The sequence below is a fragment of the Podarcis gaigeae genome (assembly GCF_964106915.1).
Source record: "Podarcis gaigeae genome assembly, chromosome: 11".
Taxonomy (NCBI): Eukaryota; Metazoa; Chordata; class Lepidosauria; order Squamata; family Lacertidae; genus Podarcis; species Podarcis gaigeae.
Genome location: NC_139687.1, coordinates 7,942,919 through 7,961,834, shown reverse-complemented (window position 1 = coordinate 7,961,834; position 18,916 = coordinate 7,942,919). Strand labels below are relative to the sequence as shown.

Here is an 18,916-nt window from a genome sequence, read left to right as displayed (position 1 = left end):
GGGCACAACATATGGGGGTTAGGGTTAGGGGGCGCAAATCCATGGGTTAGGGGGCACAAATTACTTGCCTTGCCCCGGGTGCTGACAACCCACGCTATGCCACTGCAGCCACATCTTAGAGCATGGGTAGGTAAACTAAGGCCTGGGGGCCGGATCCTGCCCCATCGCCTTCTAAATCCAGCCCATGGATGGTCCGGGAATCAGTGTGTTTTTACATGAGTAGAATGTGTGCTTTTATTTAAAATGCACCTCTGGGTTATTTGTGGGACATAGGAATTTTTTCATTTTTCTTCTTCAAAATATAGTCCGGCCCCCCACAAGGTCCAAGAGACAGTGGACTGGCCCCCTGCTGAAAAGGTTTGCTGACCCCTGTCTTAGAGATTTGCATCCTGCATCGGACCTCCTATGGCCCTTCCCACACCATTCATCTTCGACAGAGGAAGGCACCTACTTTGAAAGTAAAAAGTAGGTGGAAGGTATTCCTAGTGGTCATTAGTAGTAATAGTAACTGTCACAGGCTGGTTCTAGACACATCCAAAAAGTGTTTCAGAAAAATGCGTTGTAACCTTTATACTGTAATGAGAAATCGCTGCTGGCAAAAACGGAATTCCACAGCGCCATCTGGCGTCACAGTGTTATATCGCATACAAAACGCTTTTTCTTTACCGATCTACAGGTGAAACTCGAAAAATTAGAATATCATGGAAAAGTTCATTTATTTCAGTAATTCAACTTAGAGGTGAAACTAATATATGAAATTGACTCACGACATGCAAAGCGAGATATGTCAAGCCTTTATTTGTTATAACTGTGATGATTACGGGGTACAGCAAATGAAAACCCCAAATTAACAATCTCAGAAAATTAGAATATTGGGAAAAGGTAGCCGAGTCTACTAGGATGCAGAAGCTACCAGCCGACTCAAACGTTGTTGCACCTGAAGAATAAGGCAGGAATACATGACGCTCCAGTGGCTGTTACATTCTGAAGCCCCCACGAATCCTGCTTAATTTTCTTACCACTCTTTTTATTTTTATTTTTGCCTTTGCAGGGCTTGAACGAAGTCCCCAAGAGGATCCCTATGCCAAGTTCCGCCTAAATTGCCGCTTATTATCACGAGGACAAGGAAGTTCACCGCCCAGCTCTAAGCAAACAGAACGCGGCAAAAAAGACGCCCAGCGCCGCTGCAGAGAGCCAACCTCCGGCTCTCCCTCCCAACCACCGCCTCGTCGGCCACTTCCCCGGCCTCCTTCCTCTTCTCTGCTTCCCGCTTCTCCTTTCCCCCTCCTCCGCCTCTCCCTTCCACGCGAGCGCAGCTGCGGCCTCGCCCCGTTCCAGCATCTCCCCCAGCATCTCCAACAGCGTCGGAGTGGTCCAGCGATGGAACGTTGCAACACCTGGATGCGCAAGGAGGTGCCTAAGTTCCTTCCCCCGCCCCTGAGCCGGGATAGGGCCGCCCCCACCCCGCCCCCCTAGCAGGATTGGTCCGTTGAGCGAGGGAAGGTCGACGCCTCTTTCCTTCCACCCACTTTTCCCGCCCCGGAGTGGTAGATAGTTCCGGGCTCCGGAGAAAGCTGTCGTCTCCAGAGCGCAGCTACAGCAACTCTCTCGCCGCCTCCGCTGTTTTCGGTGTCAGTCACCATGACGGACCGATCCACCTTCGACACGAACGTGACCACCCTGACTCGGTTCGTGATGGAGGAAGGCAGGAAAGCCCGGGGCACCGGGGAGCTCACGCAGCTCCTGAACTCGCTGTGCACGGCTGTCAAGGCCATCTCCACCGCCGTGCGAAAGGCGGGCATCGCTAACCTGTGAGTCCGCCGAGTACCTGCATCCTTCGCCTTGATCGTCGCTTCGTCGCTGCTCCTCCCTAAACGGGGGGAGGCGCTTTGGTTTGCCTTTCTCAGCCTCCCCCACCCCAGATCTTCCTCCAAGTGTTCCGGGTCAGCAGCCCAGAGCCCTAGCGCACCCTTGGGTGTTGTACTCCAACGCCCATAAGCCTGACCAGCATGATCAATAGGTAAAAATGATGGGAGCTGTAGTCCAGGAAAGTCTGGGGCCCCACAAAACCTCAGGAAACCCCTTCCAGTAGTCTAGTGCCAAATCCTCCCCCCCCAATAACCTTTCCCTATATTATATTTTCTTGACATCACCTCTTTCCTGAGGTTTCTGCTTGGAACTCTAAAGCAGTCCATGATCCACCAAGATGCCAGCAAATGTTGTCTTTGCTTGAGAAAGAGATCAGCCTTGAGTCCAGGGCCCAAATATCTGTGTGGGCCCAGTGCGCTCTGTATACTCCCTGGGTGGTATTCAACTAAGATTTTCTTCGAGTAGACCTGTTGACATTCATGAGCTTGCTTAGTCGTGTTCATTAATTTTAATAGGTCTACTCTTGAGTAAAACTTAAGCTGAATACCCACTCCTATCTTTATTTGGGTCTCTCTAGGGTGGCACTGTGGGTTAAACCACAGAGCCTAGGACTTGCAGATCAGAAGGTTGGCGGTTCGAATCCCCACAACGGGGTGAGCTCCCGTTGCTTGGTCCCAGCTCCTGCCAAACTAGCAGTTCGAAAGCACGTCAAAGTGCATGTAGATAAATAGGTACTGCTCCGGCGGGAAGGTAAACGGCATTTCCGTGTGCTACTCTGGTTTGCCAGAAGCGACTTAGTCATGCTGGCCACATGACCTGTAAGCTGTACAGCAGCTCCTTTGGCCAGTAAAGCAAGATGAGTGCCGCAACCCCAGAGTCGGTCACGACTGGACCTAATGGTCAGGGGTCCCTTTACCTAGGGCCGAGTCCAGTGCTTATGATGCCATTTGCCTTCAAAATCTCCTTAAATTATCATCTATCAACTCCCAAGCCCTAATTTTCTACCGTCCTGGGTTCCTTTCATTCTATCACATACTTCATCTTGGCAATGAAGATTCATTACTTCATCTTGGCAATGAAGATTCATTTGCTAACTATCTAATACCATATCCGTATTTATGACATGCACTAGGATATTTCACATCCTGTCTAATGGAAATCTTGGGGCTGCATTTTAATCTGGTGGTGCATGCCAGCATGAAGGTTACTTCACATGACGCACTATTTCTTCATAACCTGTATGCACAACATAACATAAGAGCAGCTCTGCTGGATCAGATCACAGGTCTGCCTAGTCCAGCATCCTGTTTTCAAAGTGGTCAACCAAATGCCTGTGGGAAACCCACAAAGTTGATATCTAGGCTCTCCACTGGGAGCCAGTGTGGTGTAGTGGTTAAGAGTGGTAGACTCGTAATCTGGTGAACCGGGTTCACGTCTCCGCTCCTCCACATGCAGCTGCTGGGTGACCTTGGGCTAGTCACACTTCTCTGAAGTCTCTCAGCCCCACTCACCTCACAGAGTGTTTGTTGTGGGGGAGGAAGGGAAAAGGAGATTGTTAGCTACTTTGAGACTCCTTCGGGTAGCGGGATATCAAATACAAACTCTTTTCTTCTTCTTCTACTTCTGTTCCCCAGCCAAATAGTATTGAGAGACATACAGCCATAATGACCAGAAGTCACCAACAGTCTCATTTTAAAGCTGTTGGCGTTGGTGGCTTACTCCTGTTTAGTTTTTCCCTCTCCATGGAAACATAAATTAATGAACTGAACATAAATTAAACTGGATATAAAAGTTAGTTGACAGTATTTCAGAGCACTACGGGAAAGAGGAAAAGCACCCTTGCTTAGGAAGCTTTGGTTTAGTCCCATATTTCTCCGTCTTTTGGAACACAATATAAATGCATTTCCCCCCTCCATTCCTAAAACCGAAAATAGCCTCGAAGTACAGATCTCACAATGAAACCTGAGCGCGATTGCCATTTTACTATGTTTACTCTTTCATGAGCAAGTCATGATGAAAGTGCAACCTTTTGTAATTCCATCTCCATGGAAAGAGGAAGCGTAGAGACAGTGATGTTGTCACTCTCCATGTGTACATCTCTTTGCACATATTTCGTTAAAACTCTTTATCAGGCGGTTATGTTGGTCTTTCCTCAATTGCAATATATAGCTAATTTAAAGCAAAGTTGAACAGTAGCCGTTTATGGTGCTATTGATACACTGTGACTCTCTTATCTGCATTATTGTTAATGTGTTACTCAGACAACATTTCAGCGGTATTTCTTACTACGTGGTCCTGGGTGGTATTCACATTTTATCTACCGGTATGTGATTTTATTATGGCATGAATTCATTACAATTATAGGATATTAAACATTTAAAATACAAGGCTACATAAGCAAAACAGTAGCATTAAAAGAACTTCAGAGAAATACAGAAGTTTTAGCCTTTGCCCCATTTGATTATAATCTGGACAGCTTTGTTGCATTGGAGCAAGGTAATATTTACAGTTCAAGGTACGCTTTTTTCATATCCAAGTGCTTGCTTCAATCACACATGAGTTCCCTTGCTCAATTCAGCCTTGACATGGCTTTAAAGGACAACAAAATAATTAGTTTGCTCCCTGTTTTAAAAAAATACGTATATATTTGGCAGTTTAAAAATAAGCCATTTTAAGTCCCATCTATTTCAGATGGAAAGTTAACCATGAATTAAAGTCTTGTTGGTTCAAATCAGTGAGATTTAAAAGTGCTTAACTGGTTGGATTGCATTGGGGGAGACTGCTAGATGTTGACTCTCTTCAGGCAATTCTCTTTCAGGGAGTGGAAATAACACTGCTGGCATCCTTTGCAGCTATTTTTTAATTTGTTGTAGGAATATCAGGCGCTGGGAAAATATTTTTATTTACACCGTTGCAGTTTTCAGCACTTTCTATAGAGTTGAAGAGATGTAAGAGAACATACTAGTGTATTAAGATTTTAAGAATTAAAATGAAAATGAAGAAGGGTGGTGTGCTCTCTTTTGAGAGTTACAAAAGAAACATCAGTTTGGAAATATATATGAATAAGTCAAGAAACTTGTCTATGTGTTTCTTGTCTCCCTGTCTCTCTTAACTAATTATTGAAAGAAAGGGTGCAACCCTCACTGAGGATAACAAGACCTGGTGGAACCAAATTATTTGGGGATCTGTGTGAGATATCTAAATCATATTTGATACAAGAGTGGCTGGGACATGTGCCCTACTTATTTAAACACACACACAAATCTTTTATTGGTCATCTATTCTTCCCTGTTCAGATATGGAATTGCTGGTTCTACCAATGTCACAGGAGACCAAGTCAAGAAACTGGATGTCCTTTCCAATGACATGGTGATCAACATGCTGAAGTCATCTTTCACAACTTGTGTGATTGTCTCTGAAGAAAACAAAGATGCCCTTATAGTGGAAGAAGATAAACAAGTCAGTACCTCTCAAAACTATCCCAATGCTTGCTTTCCTGTTGGCATTGAGCAACAGCTGTCTCTTCAAACATGTAAAAATTAACCTAAGATACAGAAAACAGGACAAAGGGCAGTGCCCTTCTGAGGTCAGAAAAACGTAAGCAGGCTCTGCTCCGTTGTCTGTGGCGCTAGACATTATGAGGGAAATGGCTCCCTTCTTGTGTTGCTAAATGGTAGAGAGGGCATTGGTGGGGATAATTGGTAGGCAAAAGGGGTGCATATAATCCTTTCACTGCCTGTTGATTCTCCCAAGTTTTTCAAAACTGGAAGTGAGCCCAACTGCAGGAAAAACAGCCAGGAAAAGGCATTTTTCAGAAGATAATTGATGAGCGGAGAGAGTAAATACCCTTTCCATCCACCTGTTTCTCCATGCTAAGCCCTGTCCCGTTATCTTGTCAAATGTGGGATTGGTATTCCATGTTTCCTGATAACTCCTGTCAGGGCTAAACTAGATGATGTTCACTCTAAACTCTTACTCCTGTTGCCTGAGCTACAGCAAATTCATTAATTTGGATTATCTGAGGAAGTTTTGAAGAAGGTATCTTGAGGCAAGTCTGCTTATCAGCACCTAGCCCCACCGGGATAAACCTGACTTCAACTTCCATCAGGACTGGTTTTCCTTGTCGTTTTCTATATGCCAGCATGGACTCTTCAGCAAACACATAACACTATATGTAAAATCACCAGTTGGTTGAGATATTCAAAAAGTATCCTGTTACTGATGTAGGAGGCACACATTTCCTGGGAGTATAGAAGTGGCAGGGCCACACCCCACAACTGCTGCACAGCAGGGCCTGAGGTCCTCCCCATGTTACTGGACTACAACTCCCATCGGCCCTGACCAGTGACCTGGGACTGTTGGGAGTTGGAGTCCAGCAGAAATCAGTACGTACAGGCTAAAGCTCCTCTGTTGGCTAGCAAGGCCGATCCTACACCTTTATAGGTGTTGATATATGCTGCTGTTGTACTGTGTATTTTGGGTCTATGGACCGCAATAAAGCTGTGCGTGTGTTACTAATGTGTGTGAGGGACTGGGAGTGCAGCACTGTGATGCTGGCACGGGGAATGCTCTTGCATGCCTGATAACATGGTGGGTAGATTTGGGAGAGTGTGATGGTAGCAGAAAAAAGCACAGGGCGGAAGACAAGGAGCATGGGATGTTGGTAAGTGCACAGTAATGAGAGAAGGAACAAGGAGAGAATCTCTGCCCCAGCAAAGCCACAATGGCTGGGGCTGATGGGATTTGGAACTGAGCAACATATTGGGGGCACCACTTTGGCTATCCCTGCCATCAACAGTTTTCATCAGATTAACAAAAGTTTAAATAATCAGATTTGTACAACAGCCCTTCCCTGTTGGCCTAGGGTGTGGTTGTGTAGTTGTGATTGGCTGTGGTGAATTTTGTTTTCATGTGTGAGTGGGGTGAGTGGGTGTTTTTGAACCCGGTTAGCCATACTGATTCATATGCTGTTGGTGGATTCTTGTCGTTGTCTTGTTGGGCTGTGTATGTGATAAAGGGGAGCCATACAGGGGTGAAGGCTTCTTCATCCATTTGTCCCCGTGTCACACAAGCGAATAGTAAAGAGAACCTGCACAAGCGACACTGACACAAAACCCCACACATACATTGAGTAAAATAGAAACATCGCCACCCGACTCCACCTCCACTCACCACGGCCCCCTCCACCTCTTTTCCCCTTTTCTTCCTAATGTAACACCAATGTCTCAGCAAATTAAACTGATCTGTAGAAAATGTAACTTGAAAAAAGAGACATTGCACATACTTTTGTAAACCAAGAAATCTTTAATAAAAAATACTTTTAAAAAAAGGCTGTGGGTACCTAACGCATATTTAACACGATTCTCCTTTCTCACTTAATCCTCATCTACATAAGAGCCATTGGCAACTGAGCCATCATTAGTGTGAAAGTTGCCTGAAATCACCATCAGTCATTATTCAGTCAGAGCGCAGTGAAACAAGCACTATACACATCTAGTTTATTTTAAGAATATTTGAATGTTTCTATCTTCTAGGGCAAATACATAGTCTGCATGGATCCACTTGATGGCTCATCTAACATTGACTGCCTTGTTTCTATTGGGACCATTTTTGCTATCTACAGAAAGGTAGGATATATTTAATGGTTGCTTACGGAAGTAGTGAGGTAATAGGAGTAATGAAGAAAATACACTGCTTTGAGGACTGGGTTTCTGCTTATATTAATATTGAACATTTTATGTTCTCAAGATTAGTCAGTAGGGACAAGGGTTAACTGAACAGAGTGAATGTAATATGTGAAACAAAAATAAAATTATATCAGATTTTCTTTTGTTGAAGTGGATTGGGGTTAGCTGGTTTAATGGAATCTGTTCCATGGGTTTTAACGGTGTAAACTGACTTTTCACACAGGGAAATGATCTTGCAGCATAACCTGCAAACTTGCTATGCAATCCTCAAAGCACTTGTGTTTGTAAGAGTTCTGTTAACTCCAGAGAGGATATTACTTGCACCTTATTTTGACAGGCAGTTAAACTGTTTAAAGAGACCTGACGTTCTGGACTAACATGTTTTTAAATATGCAAGCTGATTGTGTCTAAGGCACACACCCCGTTTTAATTGTTTAGCTTCTAGAATAAGATGTCTTTGAATCATATACTCTGGAACTTAAAACCTAACCTCAGCCAGACAGCAAAATAAGATAATGTATTGACAGCCAGGTCTTATCTATTTTATGCTTATTTACTATATAAGGGTCAAAAGGAACTTCCAACAGCTTATCCAGCTCAGTGCTATCATTCTTGACTCTCAAATATCCCTCCAATGCAACTTTGGCATGTATACAATTGGCTTAATAATTCATGTAACTTTTCCATTTTCACTCGCATATGGGTATGCCAATCAGGGATGCACTGGGAGCCTAAATTGGAAGGTGGATAATGTGGGCAGGAGTCTCTACCTTTTGTTGGGGACCCCTTACTCTTGTAAAAAACAGTTGTGAGTACAGTCATACCTCGGGATAAATGTGCTTCAAGTTAAGTATTTTTGGGTTGCGCTCCGTGGCAATCCGGAAGTAACGGAGCACGCTACTTCTGGGTTTCGTAGCGCACGCATGCGCAGACAGTCAAAATGATGTCACACACATGCGCAGAAGCGGCGACCTGCGCACGCGCAGACGGATCCCACTCGCATCCCAAGATACCACCTCCAAGCTCCAGAACTCTAAAAGGGAAAGGGGAGGGAATTGGGCCTTGCGCCACATGTTCCCTGAATCCAGTGCCCACCTCCAGGGATTCTGAGAACACTTGTGGACATGGCAACTGCAAGCAGCATGACTTTTAAACCCACAAGCAGGGCCATACATGAGGCTGACAGTCACGTGATTCCTTACTCAACCTAATTTGAAAAGATAAACAGTCACACAAACCAATAATGAAGTTGTTTGCTAGCCAAGCAGAAGTCTTAATGAGATACTTCAGATTAATAGTTTGCTACAGTGATGAGGAAGGGGACACGGGTGGCGCTGTGGGTTAAACCACAGAGCCTAGGACTTGCTGATCAGAAGGTCGGCGGTTTGAATCCCCATGATGGGGTGAGCTCCCGTTGCTCAGTCCCTGCTCCTGCCAACCTAGCAGTTCGAAAGCACGTCAAAGTGCAAGTAGATAAACAGGTACCGCTCCGGCGGGAAGGTAAACGGCGTTTCCATGCACTGCTCTGGTTTCGCCAGAAGCGTCTTAGTCATGCTGGCCACATGACCCGGAAGCTGTATGCCGGCTCCCTCGGCCAGTAAAGCAAGATGAGCACCGCAACCCCAAAGTTGGTCATGATTGGACCTAATGGTCAGGGGTCCCTTTACCTTACAGTGATGAGGAAAGGCAAGTGTCCCACAGAGCCCCACTCCTCTCCAGCACTAAATGGAGCCGTTAAACTTGTGCCAGCCTCATAGAAATCTGTTTTAGCTCCTGACATGGACTCTTCCTCTTTCCTTAACCATCTCCATATTTGATGCTTCATGGGAAGAGAACAACAGCTTAAAGTTAAAAGCTTTTAATGTCCAGATTTTAAGGTTCTTGGGGAAAGGGTCATAGCTCAAGTGGTAGAGCAGTTGCTCTGCATGCAGATCCCAGGTTCAGTCCCCATAATCTCCACATAGAGCTGGGAATAGCACCCGTCTGAAACACTGGGAAGCCAAAGCTCAATGGACCAATGGCCTTTCTCTGCATGAAGCAGCTTCCTATGTTCTTCTCTTATTCAAGGTTTCTCCTGGCGCACCGTCTGAGAAAGATGCTCTGCAACCTGGGCGCAACCTTGTGGCGTCTGGTTATGCCCTCTATGGCAGTGCCACCATGCTTGTTCTTGCTCTCGAAAGTGGTGTCAACTGTTTCATGCTTGATCCGGTAAGGAATGCTGTTATGGCCTATGAAAATATTATTGTTTGTTGTCATGCTTTTTAAAGAAATATTTTTATCGTTTTATACAAATGGGAAATGAGTTTATTCTTAGGGAAATTAATAGAGCTTATTCCACCGTAAAAATGTCAAGTGAAGTGTTACTTTTTAAGGACCAAAATATGCATCTGTGCATCAAACAAACGGAGGGCTTGCAAATACTTGCAATCTTTCAAATCTTTTTTATTTTAAGTAAAATGAAAATCAAAAAATACAGGGCTGTTGTAGGACAAACAAGATATAAATTGTACATAATTTTCAACATGCCAGATAATTGGAAGCAGTTGGTGCCTTTAAAACGCAAGTCACTAACCAGTGGTCCTCCAGATCTAGGATTCAACTCCCATCAGTCACAGCCACCACAGCAAATGGTCAGAGATGATGGAAGTCATAGGCCAACAACATCTGGAGGACCAAAGATTACCCAACTCTCCTCTAGAAAAGAACAACAACAACAATTTTATTACTTATACCCTGCCCATCTGATTGGGTTTCCCCAGCCACTCTGGGCAGCTTCCAGCAAAATATAATAAAATGTCAAACATTTAAAACTTCCCAATACAGGGGTGCTACATATCCTATTTGCCCTGCCAAGTCACTCCCACCATTGCTCAGCTCCATTCATGCAGAGCTCCTTCAGTCTCTTCTACTTCAGCACCATCCGTGGATAGCTATCAGCCAGGATATCTAGACATTCCATAGTCAGATGTTATATCATTCAGCCTGGACACTGAGATCCAGCACCAAGGGCCTTCTGGCGCGAGAAGTGAAGCTACAGGGAACCAGGCAGGGGGCCTTCTTGGTAGTGGCACCCACTCTATGGAACACCCTCTCATCAGATGTCACGGAGATAAGTAACTATATAACCTTTAGAAGGCAGCCCTGTATAGGGAAACTTTTTAATGTTTAATGTTTTGTTATGATTTTATATATGCTGGAAGCCGCTCAGAGTGGCTGGGGCAACCCAGTCAGATGGGTGGGGTACAATTATTATTTTTAAGCTCTGAATAGCAGATAGGAAGAACAAGGTGCTAGCCAGCCTGTTACTTGTGTTACAAAAAAGGAGCAATGCAGCAGCGAGCTGCAGCTGGCTGGAAAGCCAAACAGGCTGTTGATATTTGGGACTGTACCATGGGAACCAAGGGACAGTCTATTCACTGTACTGAGCACCGGATGTTAGCTCAGAGTGTCATCTGACCTGTACTGGAAGTACAGGGGTGGAGTCTCTCTCTCTCTGCTGTTGGTGTTTGGAGAGTGCAGACGTGTTTCTCTGTACTGCTGCAAAGACAGAAATAAAGGCATGTAAATACATTTCTGTCTGTCTCTTTCCCCTCCCTGGGGAAGGCAGGGAGGAGGGAAGAGTGGTGTGTTCTTCTCACGTTTGAGGAGGATCGCCGATAGAGACCTCGCCTGTATCCTGCCGGGAGTCGCAGATGGGGAGGTCAACAAGGAACTCAAGCCGGGTGCCTGGAGAGTGGCAAATTCCTCTGACAAGGCTTGAGATTTCCGACAACTTGCAGGTGTCAGTAGGGGGCCCTGGATTCCATCATAGTGGCCTACTGAGTGCAAACCCAGTGTACACTTTGTGTGCAGCTTCACTAAAGAGCTGGTGCTTGCACTGTCTTGGTTCCTAAAAATATCCCAAACTTGAACTGCTCTCATAAGGACAAAAAGAAAGAAAAAAGAGCTGACTAATTCCCTACCCCCAATTATCCAATATAAGCTTTGCATGTCCTGCAGGTTGTTTAATAAGACACAGCAGCATAGAAAACAGAGGTCATTATCCCCACAAAATGCAAGCGATCCTGAAAAGTGATTATGCATCATATTTGAATTAAGACTTCCAGGAAATTTAAACCCTTTTGGTACATGAAGGCTGCCTTTCGTTTTAGCACTAGTGTGTAGGATGGCTAATCACGATGCTCCAGGTGTTGCTGGACTCGCCTCCCATCATTCCTGATAATTGGCCACGTGAGATTGGGCAGATGTGAGATGGAACCCAACAACATCTGGAGAGCCACTGGCTAACCACACATTTAAGGAGCTTGGAATTTAAGGCAGCAGGTTTTCCTCAGCCTTGTTTTGAAATGGCTACTATCTTCTGTTCATCTACATCTCAACAAAACCATGTTAACAGATGTTCTTGTACACTTTCAGATTGCATCTGATGTCTTAAAGAGTAAGTGGGGTGCTCACGTTTGTGTGTGTGCGCGTGCGTGTCAGAAAGAGAGGCACCTTAAACACCCTAGAATCTTTTCATCTTTGCGCTTCTACAATAGAAAGCATGTTTCAACATAGCTGAGCCATGCAGCTTCAATTAAAATTGCTTTCTAGATGAAGCAAGGCTGCATAGCCTTGCTTCGGTTTTTCCATGTTTGTTCAGTTTAAAATAACTGGAGTTTATTTTCTATTGTTAGAGCCCAGCACTCTCCAATATGTATATCTCAAGTAGTTGCATGTCCTTTACTTTATTTTTGTTTATTTTTTAGCAGCTAGACTGTTAAGTTCTATGTATGTAGTAGCATTTTTTCTTCAAACAACTGTGAAGAAATGACAGTGTGGTCATTGCCTACAAATGGTTTCATGAGCATCCTAGTTTCAACAGGGTGAGATGGATAAAGGCTGCTGCAAACTGTTTTGAGGCCTTGTCCTAGTAAACAGGATATTGGAAAAGGTATTCCTAAGTGCTTGAAGTTTCCCGCCCAAAAATTTATATACTGCTTTTATCAGAAAGGAACACAAGGCAGTTTACAAGAGAAAACAAAATTAAACAATATAGAATACAAAATGGATAAAACATCAAAATCCATAAAACCACTTTCCACTCTACGCACACAAATTCCACATTCACTAACTAACCTGTAATTCAAGTCAACCTGTGCATATTCATCAACCTTGCAACACACACACACCTTTCACGCTCAACAATTACAGATCCCAACAGTCCATACTACAACCCCGGCAGCCTAACACGCTAAGAGACAAAAAGCAAATTTAATCTGTGACTCCACCAAACCCAGTTAAAACCTCACGCTCCTTCACATAGGGCTCTTGTTAATACCTTCACAAGGGAATTGCAGTGAACTGGATGCACTTGGTAAATATGCTCTGGCTGGTCCTCATTTGTAGACATGCACTATTTTGCCTGTATTAACTTGTCCGGCACTGATTCACATGGTGGTATTTTTTGTTTTGTCTTGTAAATGACGAATGCAATTTACTCAGGAATAAAGTGTATGCTGTACAAATGATAAGGCTTGCTTTTTTTTTCTTATGCTAGGCCATTGGGGAATTCATTTTGGTCAACAGGGATGTAAAAATAAAGAAAAAGGGAAATATCTTCAGCCTCAACGAGGGATATGCTGCATACTTTGACCCTGCTGTCACAGAATATCTCAAGAATAAGAAATTTCCACAGGTAAGCTTTCACATCCTGCAAAGAAATTTGCTGTCAAGATATTCCGGAAGAGAACATTTCTTTTAGTCCGTATATATTTGCTTTATATAACTTCACAGTGAGTGGGACCCTCACCAGTGCGTTGGGTCAAAAGCACCTTTCTCCAAGAAAAGAGGCTCCTCTGGATCCAACCCAATCTTTTTTGTACCTAGCTTAGAAACAATTTTATGGGTACAAAATTAACCCATGGATATAGCCATTGTGTCATGTCCAGAGAACCCCAAGACTTGGTTTGAACATTGGAAGTTTCCTGGTGTGAAAACTCTCCTTAGGAAAATGCATGGGAATGTTGGAATTCTGCCTTGGTCAGAGGAATGTGCCACGCCGTAGGCACCGGCTGAATTCCTTGTAGACCTCCCCCTGCGACTCCCGGCAGCAAAACAAGCGAGGTCTGTAATCGGCGATCCTTCCCAGATGTGAGAAGAACACACCATTCCTTCTCTCCCCCCTTTGTTATCCCCAGGGAGGGGAAAGAACCAGACAGAAATGTATCTACATACTTTTATTCCTGTCTCTTACAGCAGTACAGAGAAACATGTCTGCACTCAACAGCAGTGGAAAAAAAAACTCCACCCATGTACTTCCAGTACGGGTCACATGATACACACTGAGCTAACATCCGGTGCTCAGTACAGAATGGACTGCCCCTTTCTTCCCATGGCAACAGTCACAAACATCCTGTCTGGCCTTCCAGCCACCTGCAGCTGACGAAGCTGCTAAAGCTTTTGCTTGCTGCCGCATTGGTCCTTTTTGGTAACAGGGAAGGTGTGTGAATTGTTACCTGCACACAGTACTCAGCTTCACGCCGTTTATAAGTACAGTAGTACATTGGTTGTTGAACGGCTTGGCTCCCAAACAAATAAGCTCCCGAACGCTGCAAACCTGGAAGTAAATGTTTTCATTTCTCGGAAGCCGAATGTCCGACTTCTGTGGCTTCCGATTGAGCGCAGGAAGCTCCTGCAGACAATCGGAAGCCACACCTTGTTTTTTGAACGGTTCCGGGAGTCGAACAAACTCCCAGAATGGATTAAGTTTGACAACCAAGTTACCACTGTAATGTCTTGTAATTTCTGATAGGCAGTAGTAAACACAATACAATAGGCACATGAGTGATCATTGCACAGACTAATTGGCTTGCTTTTCCTACAGCTTAGGAACGTTGTAATTTTGTTGCAGTCTGCACAGATAGCGTGCTTCAGCATTTACTGATTCCTTGTCTTCCTGTGTGACTTAGAGGCATGACTGACATTTGCATGGCTGGCTTTCCTATAGTGAGCCTAGTGGTGGCCTAGGCAAAAGGGCTTCCATTTATTGGGAACACCTCCGGTCCTTCCCATTGGATGCTACAGCACCCAACCAGGAAGCTGCCATCTGGACCCAGCCTGGGACAGAAACAGCTGCTATCCATTTCGCATCAGTCTGGGGGATGTAGAACTTCAGAACGCTTATACAATATTTCACCAAACTTCTCTTCTAGGATGGAAGCGCTCCCTATGGCAGCAGATACATAGGTTCCATGGTTGCTGATGTACATCGTACCCTGGTGTATGGAGGAATCTTCCTATATCCAGCCAATTCAAAGAGCCCCAAGGGAAAGGTAACATAGCTAGCACATGCCTATTTTTTTACAAGAATTCATCATGTGATGCTTCTATTTTCTTCATGTTTTACAACTGAATGTCCTTCTAAACTACATGTTTAGTTATCAAAGTCTGGGCACTCTGGTCAAGGTCATAGGAAGGCACTGTTATATTGAACAAAAGGCAGGGAGAACTCATGCTTTCCCTTTGTAAGTTGAGCGGGAGAACTGTCCATCATCATTTGGCTTCCCCCAGTACGTATCTGGCTTCTCTGCTATGCAAGATAAGACACCATTGAGCAGCGCTGTGATGGTGTAACATCCAAAGAACTGGGTGATGCTCCCAACCAAAAGCGCAGGGAGTTCTGGGGAAGTGAACTGCTCTGAGACCTCCAGGTAGAGGCTGGTATAGAAATTAAATAAATAAATTAAAAGTGCACCTGGACAAAAAAGTAAATAGTAAGGGGCTTATCACATAAGTAGAGCACCCATTCTAAAAGGCACAAAATGGGGCTCGGTGGATCATTATGTTGCCCTTTTCCAGGCAAGGATTTACTGAAATAAGTGGTAGGTAAAATGTCAGCAATCCTTGGGAAAGATCTCTGCCCCTTTGTGTGCTGGATCAGAGGCTCCTGAATGAAATACGCTTGGGCTAGGCTGTTATCTATAATCACCAGCTGGATTTCTCTCCCCTTGCTAATTAGGTTAATACTGGTTGCAATACTTTTTGGCACCACTCCTTTAGGCGCTCAGCTTTATTTCTCTCACACACCCTGTCCCAAATCGCCTGTGACATACAGAGCTTTCCCTGTCGCTGGGTTCGGGGAACTTAAAGCTAAATTTTTATGAGCTTACAACTTAAACTGGGGCTAAACTAGATATGACACACTAGATACATGAATAGGGGTATCCTATTGGGGGAGAGGGACGCAGGTGGCGCTGTGGGTTAAAGCCTCAGCGCCCAGGACTTGCCGATTGAAAGGTTGGTGGTTCGAATCCCTGCGGCGGGGTGCGCTCCCGCTGCTCGGTCCCAGCGCCTGCCAACCTAGCAGTTCGAAAGCACCTCGGGTGCAAGTAGATAAATAGGGACCGCTTACCAGCGGGAAGGTAAACGGCGTTTCCGTGTGCGGCTCTGGCTCGCCAGATGCAGCTTTGTCACGCTGGCCACGTGACCCGGAAGTGTCTCCGGACAGCGCTGGCCCCTGGCCTCTTGAGTGAGATGGGCGCACAACCCCAGAGTCTGTCAAGACTGGCCCGTACGGGCAGGGGTACCTTTACCTTTATTGGGGGAGAGTTCTTGTTTTCATTTGCTAGTATGTTATATATATTTTTGTTTTTCTATATTGTAAACCACTCTGTGATGTACCAAGTTTCCTGCAGGAATTTAATAAACAAAATTTAAAAATTAAAGTGCTTAGAGTGCCCCAACCCCCTGGTGTTAAACATACTCTGCAATCAGTAAACTAGCACAGCAGGGAGTGAGCTGGAATCTTTGTTCTGATGGCTAGTTCTTCTAGTTTTGCAGGAAACGTGGTACACGAGGGAATAAATAAAAAATGGCATCCCCTGCCTGTGATCTGAAATGGTACAGTCCACCGCTCAGGATTCTACCACTTCATTCCGGATAAACTAAAACTGGGAGATTTGGAAAACACTATGTATCTGACATATGAGACCGCAGCAAGACTAAACAGCTTAATTGTTGAATTGCCAGTTTTGATATCTAGTATCATTACAGTGGTACCTTGGGTTAAGTACTTAATTCGTTCCGGAGGTCCGTTCTTAACCTGAAGCACCACTTTAGCTAATGGGGCCTCCTGCTGCCGCCGCGCCACTGGAGCACGATTTCTGTTCTCATCCTGAAGCAAAGTTCTTAACCCGAGGTACTATTTCTGGGTTAGCGGAGTCTGTAACCTGAAGCGTATGCAACCACTGTATAAGGAACAGAATATTCTGCTCCACAAAAGAGCAACCATTATTGAGTTGCATTCAGTTTTCAATGTTTTTTCTAACATGGCATTCAAGTATAATCTCAGACTTCCAACAATTGAGAAGAAAGTGCAGTGGTTTCTACGGCAAACTCTTTCCCAACTCTTAACTGGGCAAGGGAAGGACCTGTGTTTATTCAGCCCAAAACTGATCTGAACTACATTTCAATGCTTGCTCCAGCCTGTAGATAAGAGGCAGTTACTCATTTACACAGAATGTCACAAACAGGACCTTTTCCTCTACTTATGAGCAAAGCAGTACTACTACTGTTAATAGGCTTTGTCCTCTTGCATAGTTTGGTTGACCAGCTGTGCATTTACCTGTGTACCTTTCCCCCAAGAACTCACACTGATATACATCGTTCCCACCCTTCTCTCCACTCTCCCAACCCAATTTTTATCCTTATAATATCCCTGTGAATTCAGTTAGCCTGAGAGATAATGACTAAATAAATATCATTTATTGAACCTCAGGGCTGAGTGAGGACTCTAACCTGGGTCTCTCTGCAGTTCTGATTCAACCAACTAACTCAGAAATATGGAAGTTATGGCCCTTCAGATGCTGTTGGACCAGAACTACCATAATCCCTGACCATTGGGCCATGCTGTGCTGTCAACAAGTCCAACAAGAACTGGCTGCAGCTTCTCCATTCCTGCTGTAACTTCAGCCCTTCCAACTGACCTGATATTCCTGGTTTCTGACTTGATCCCAAAATGTCCCACGTTTCCCTTATCCTCCATGTCTCAGGGGACAATTAAAAGCAGTGAGTGCAAGTGCAGAAATGGAAAATAAAATCCCTGCACCAAATGAAGGAAATGGTGACGCTGGCATACAAAGCCTTTCCTATAATTTCGAAGGAAAAGGTCGCCAGTCCACTTTAAAAGTCTCTCATCGCAATGCTGCTGCAACCAGACATTTCTTAGGAAACACGGGGAGTGTTGAGTCCTTTATTGCAAATGGATTCTGACACTGTATACTCAGAAGGAAGCCCCATTGTATTCAATGGAGCTTACTCCCAAGTAACTGGGTCAAGACTGGGCAGTCTTACATGGCCATCTGAAGCATTTTGACTCAGACCTATGTCCCATTGAGTTTCATAGGATTTACCCTCTAGTATGTTCCTAATAAATCTCACAGTTTCTGTCATCATCATCATCATCCCACCTTTTTCCTTGACAGGGACTCAAGGCAGCTTATCGCTAAAATTTTGTATCATTCCCTTTATCTGTGGAAGGTGTTGTACATGATCCCTTCCCTTACATTTTTTCTTTACACCAGTCCTGTGACAGGTGAGGCAGAGAGGTTGCAATTGGCTTAAAGTGACTGATGTTGATGTGTCTGTGTGCGTGCGGTGAAATCAAACATGGGAGAAGCTTCCAGATGTAGAATAGGATGTCCCTATACTCATCAGAGAAATGTTGGAGGAAATGTAACTATGATATCACACTGCCTCTCTAAGCATAAACATGGAATGAAAACCTCAGTTTCCTACCTGCACCAATGCTACCATTAGAAGCATGGTTGTTGAGGAGCAATCCCCTTTGGACACAATGGAACTTATTTCTGAGTAATCATGTGGACATTTGCAATGTAGAAAACTTGTGCAGAGAGCACTATACAACTGTAGCACACTCTGCTTGTGAGTATAGCATTTGGCTCAAGTGCAGTGCTGATGCCTGATCTGTTATTTTTAACATATGTAATTCCAGCTGAGGCTCCTCTATGAATGCAACCCCATGGCTTTTATCATCGAGAAGGCTGGAGGTCTTGCAACAACAGGCAAGGAGGCTGTCTTGGACATAGTGCCTGAAAACATTCACCAGCGTGTGCCTATTGTCTTGGGGTCTCCAGACGATGTGCAGGAATACCTAGCCATGGTCAAGAAGCATTCAGCTAAATGAGGAGAGGGCGGCTGCATCTGCCATTGGAATGCCTTTCAACTGGACCAAAGACCATAACTGTGCAAAACTACGGACTGAAGCAAATTTATAGAATGCAAAAGAGCCATTACTTCAATATGCATAAAAAGCAAACTCAATGCATTTTGCTGTGCCATTAAAAAAAATAATATAAAAA

The 18,916-nt window shown here is 44.5% G+C and overlaps 1 protein-coding gene across 1 annotated transcript; it reads left to right on the top strand.

The window, feature by feature from the left end:
• The first annotated feature begins 1,522 nt into the window (after positions 1-1,522).
• LOC310826790 (fructose-1,6-bisphosphatase 1) lies at positions 1,523-18,916 on the top strand. The gene is made up of 7 exons (XM_083702126.1): positions 1,523-1,811; positions 5,166-5,328; positions 7,404-7,496; positions 9,624-9,764; positions 13,096-13,233; positions 14,750-14,869; positions 18,550-18,916. The coding sequence occupies exons 1-7, from the start codon at positions 1,642-1,644 to the stop codon at positions 18,739-18,741; spliced, it is 1,017 nt and encodes a 338-aa protein (XP_083558252.1). The 5' UTR covers positions 1,523-1,641; the 3' UTR covers positions 18,742-18,916.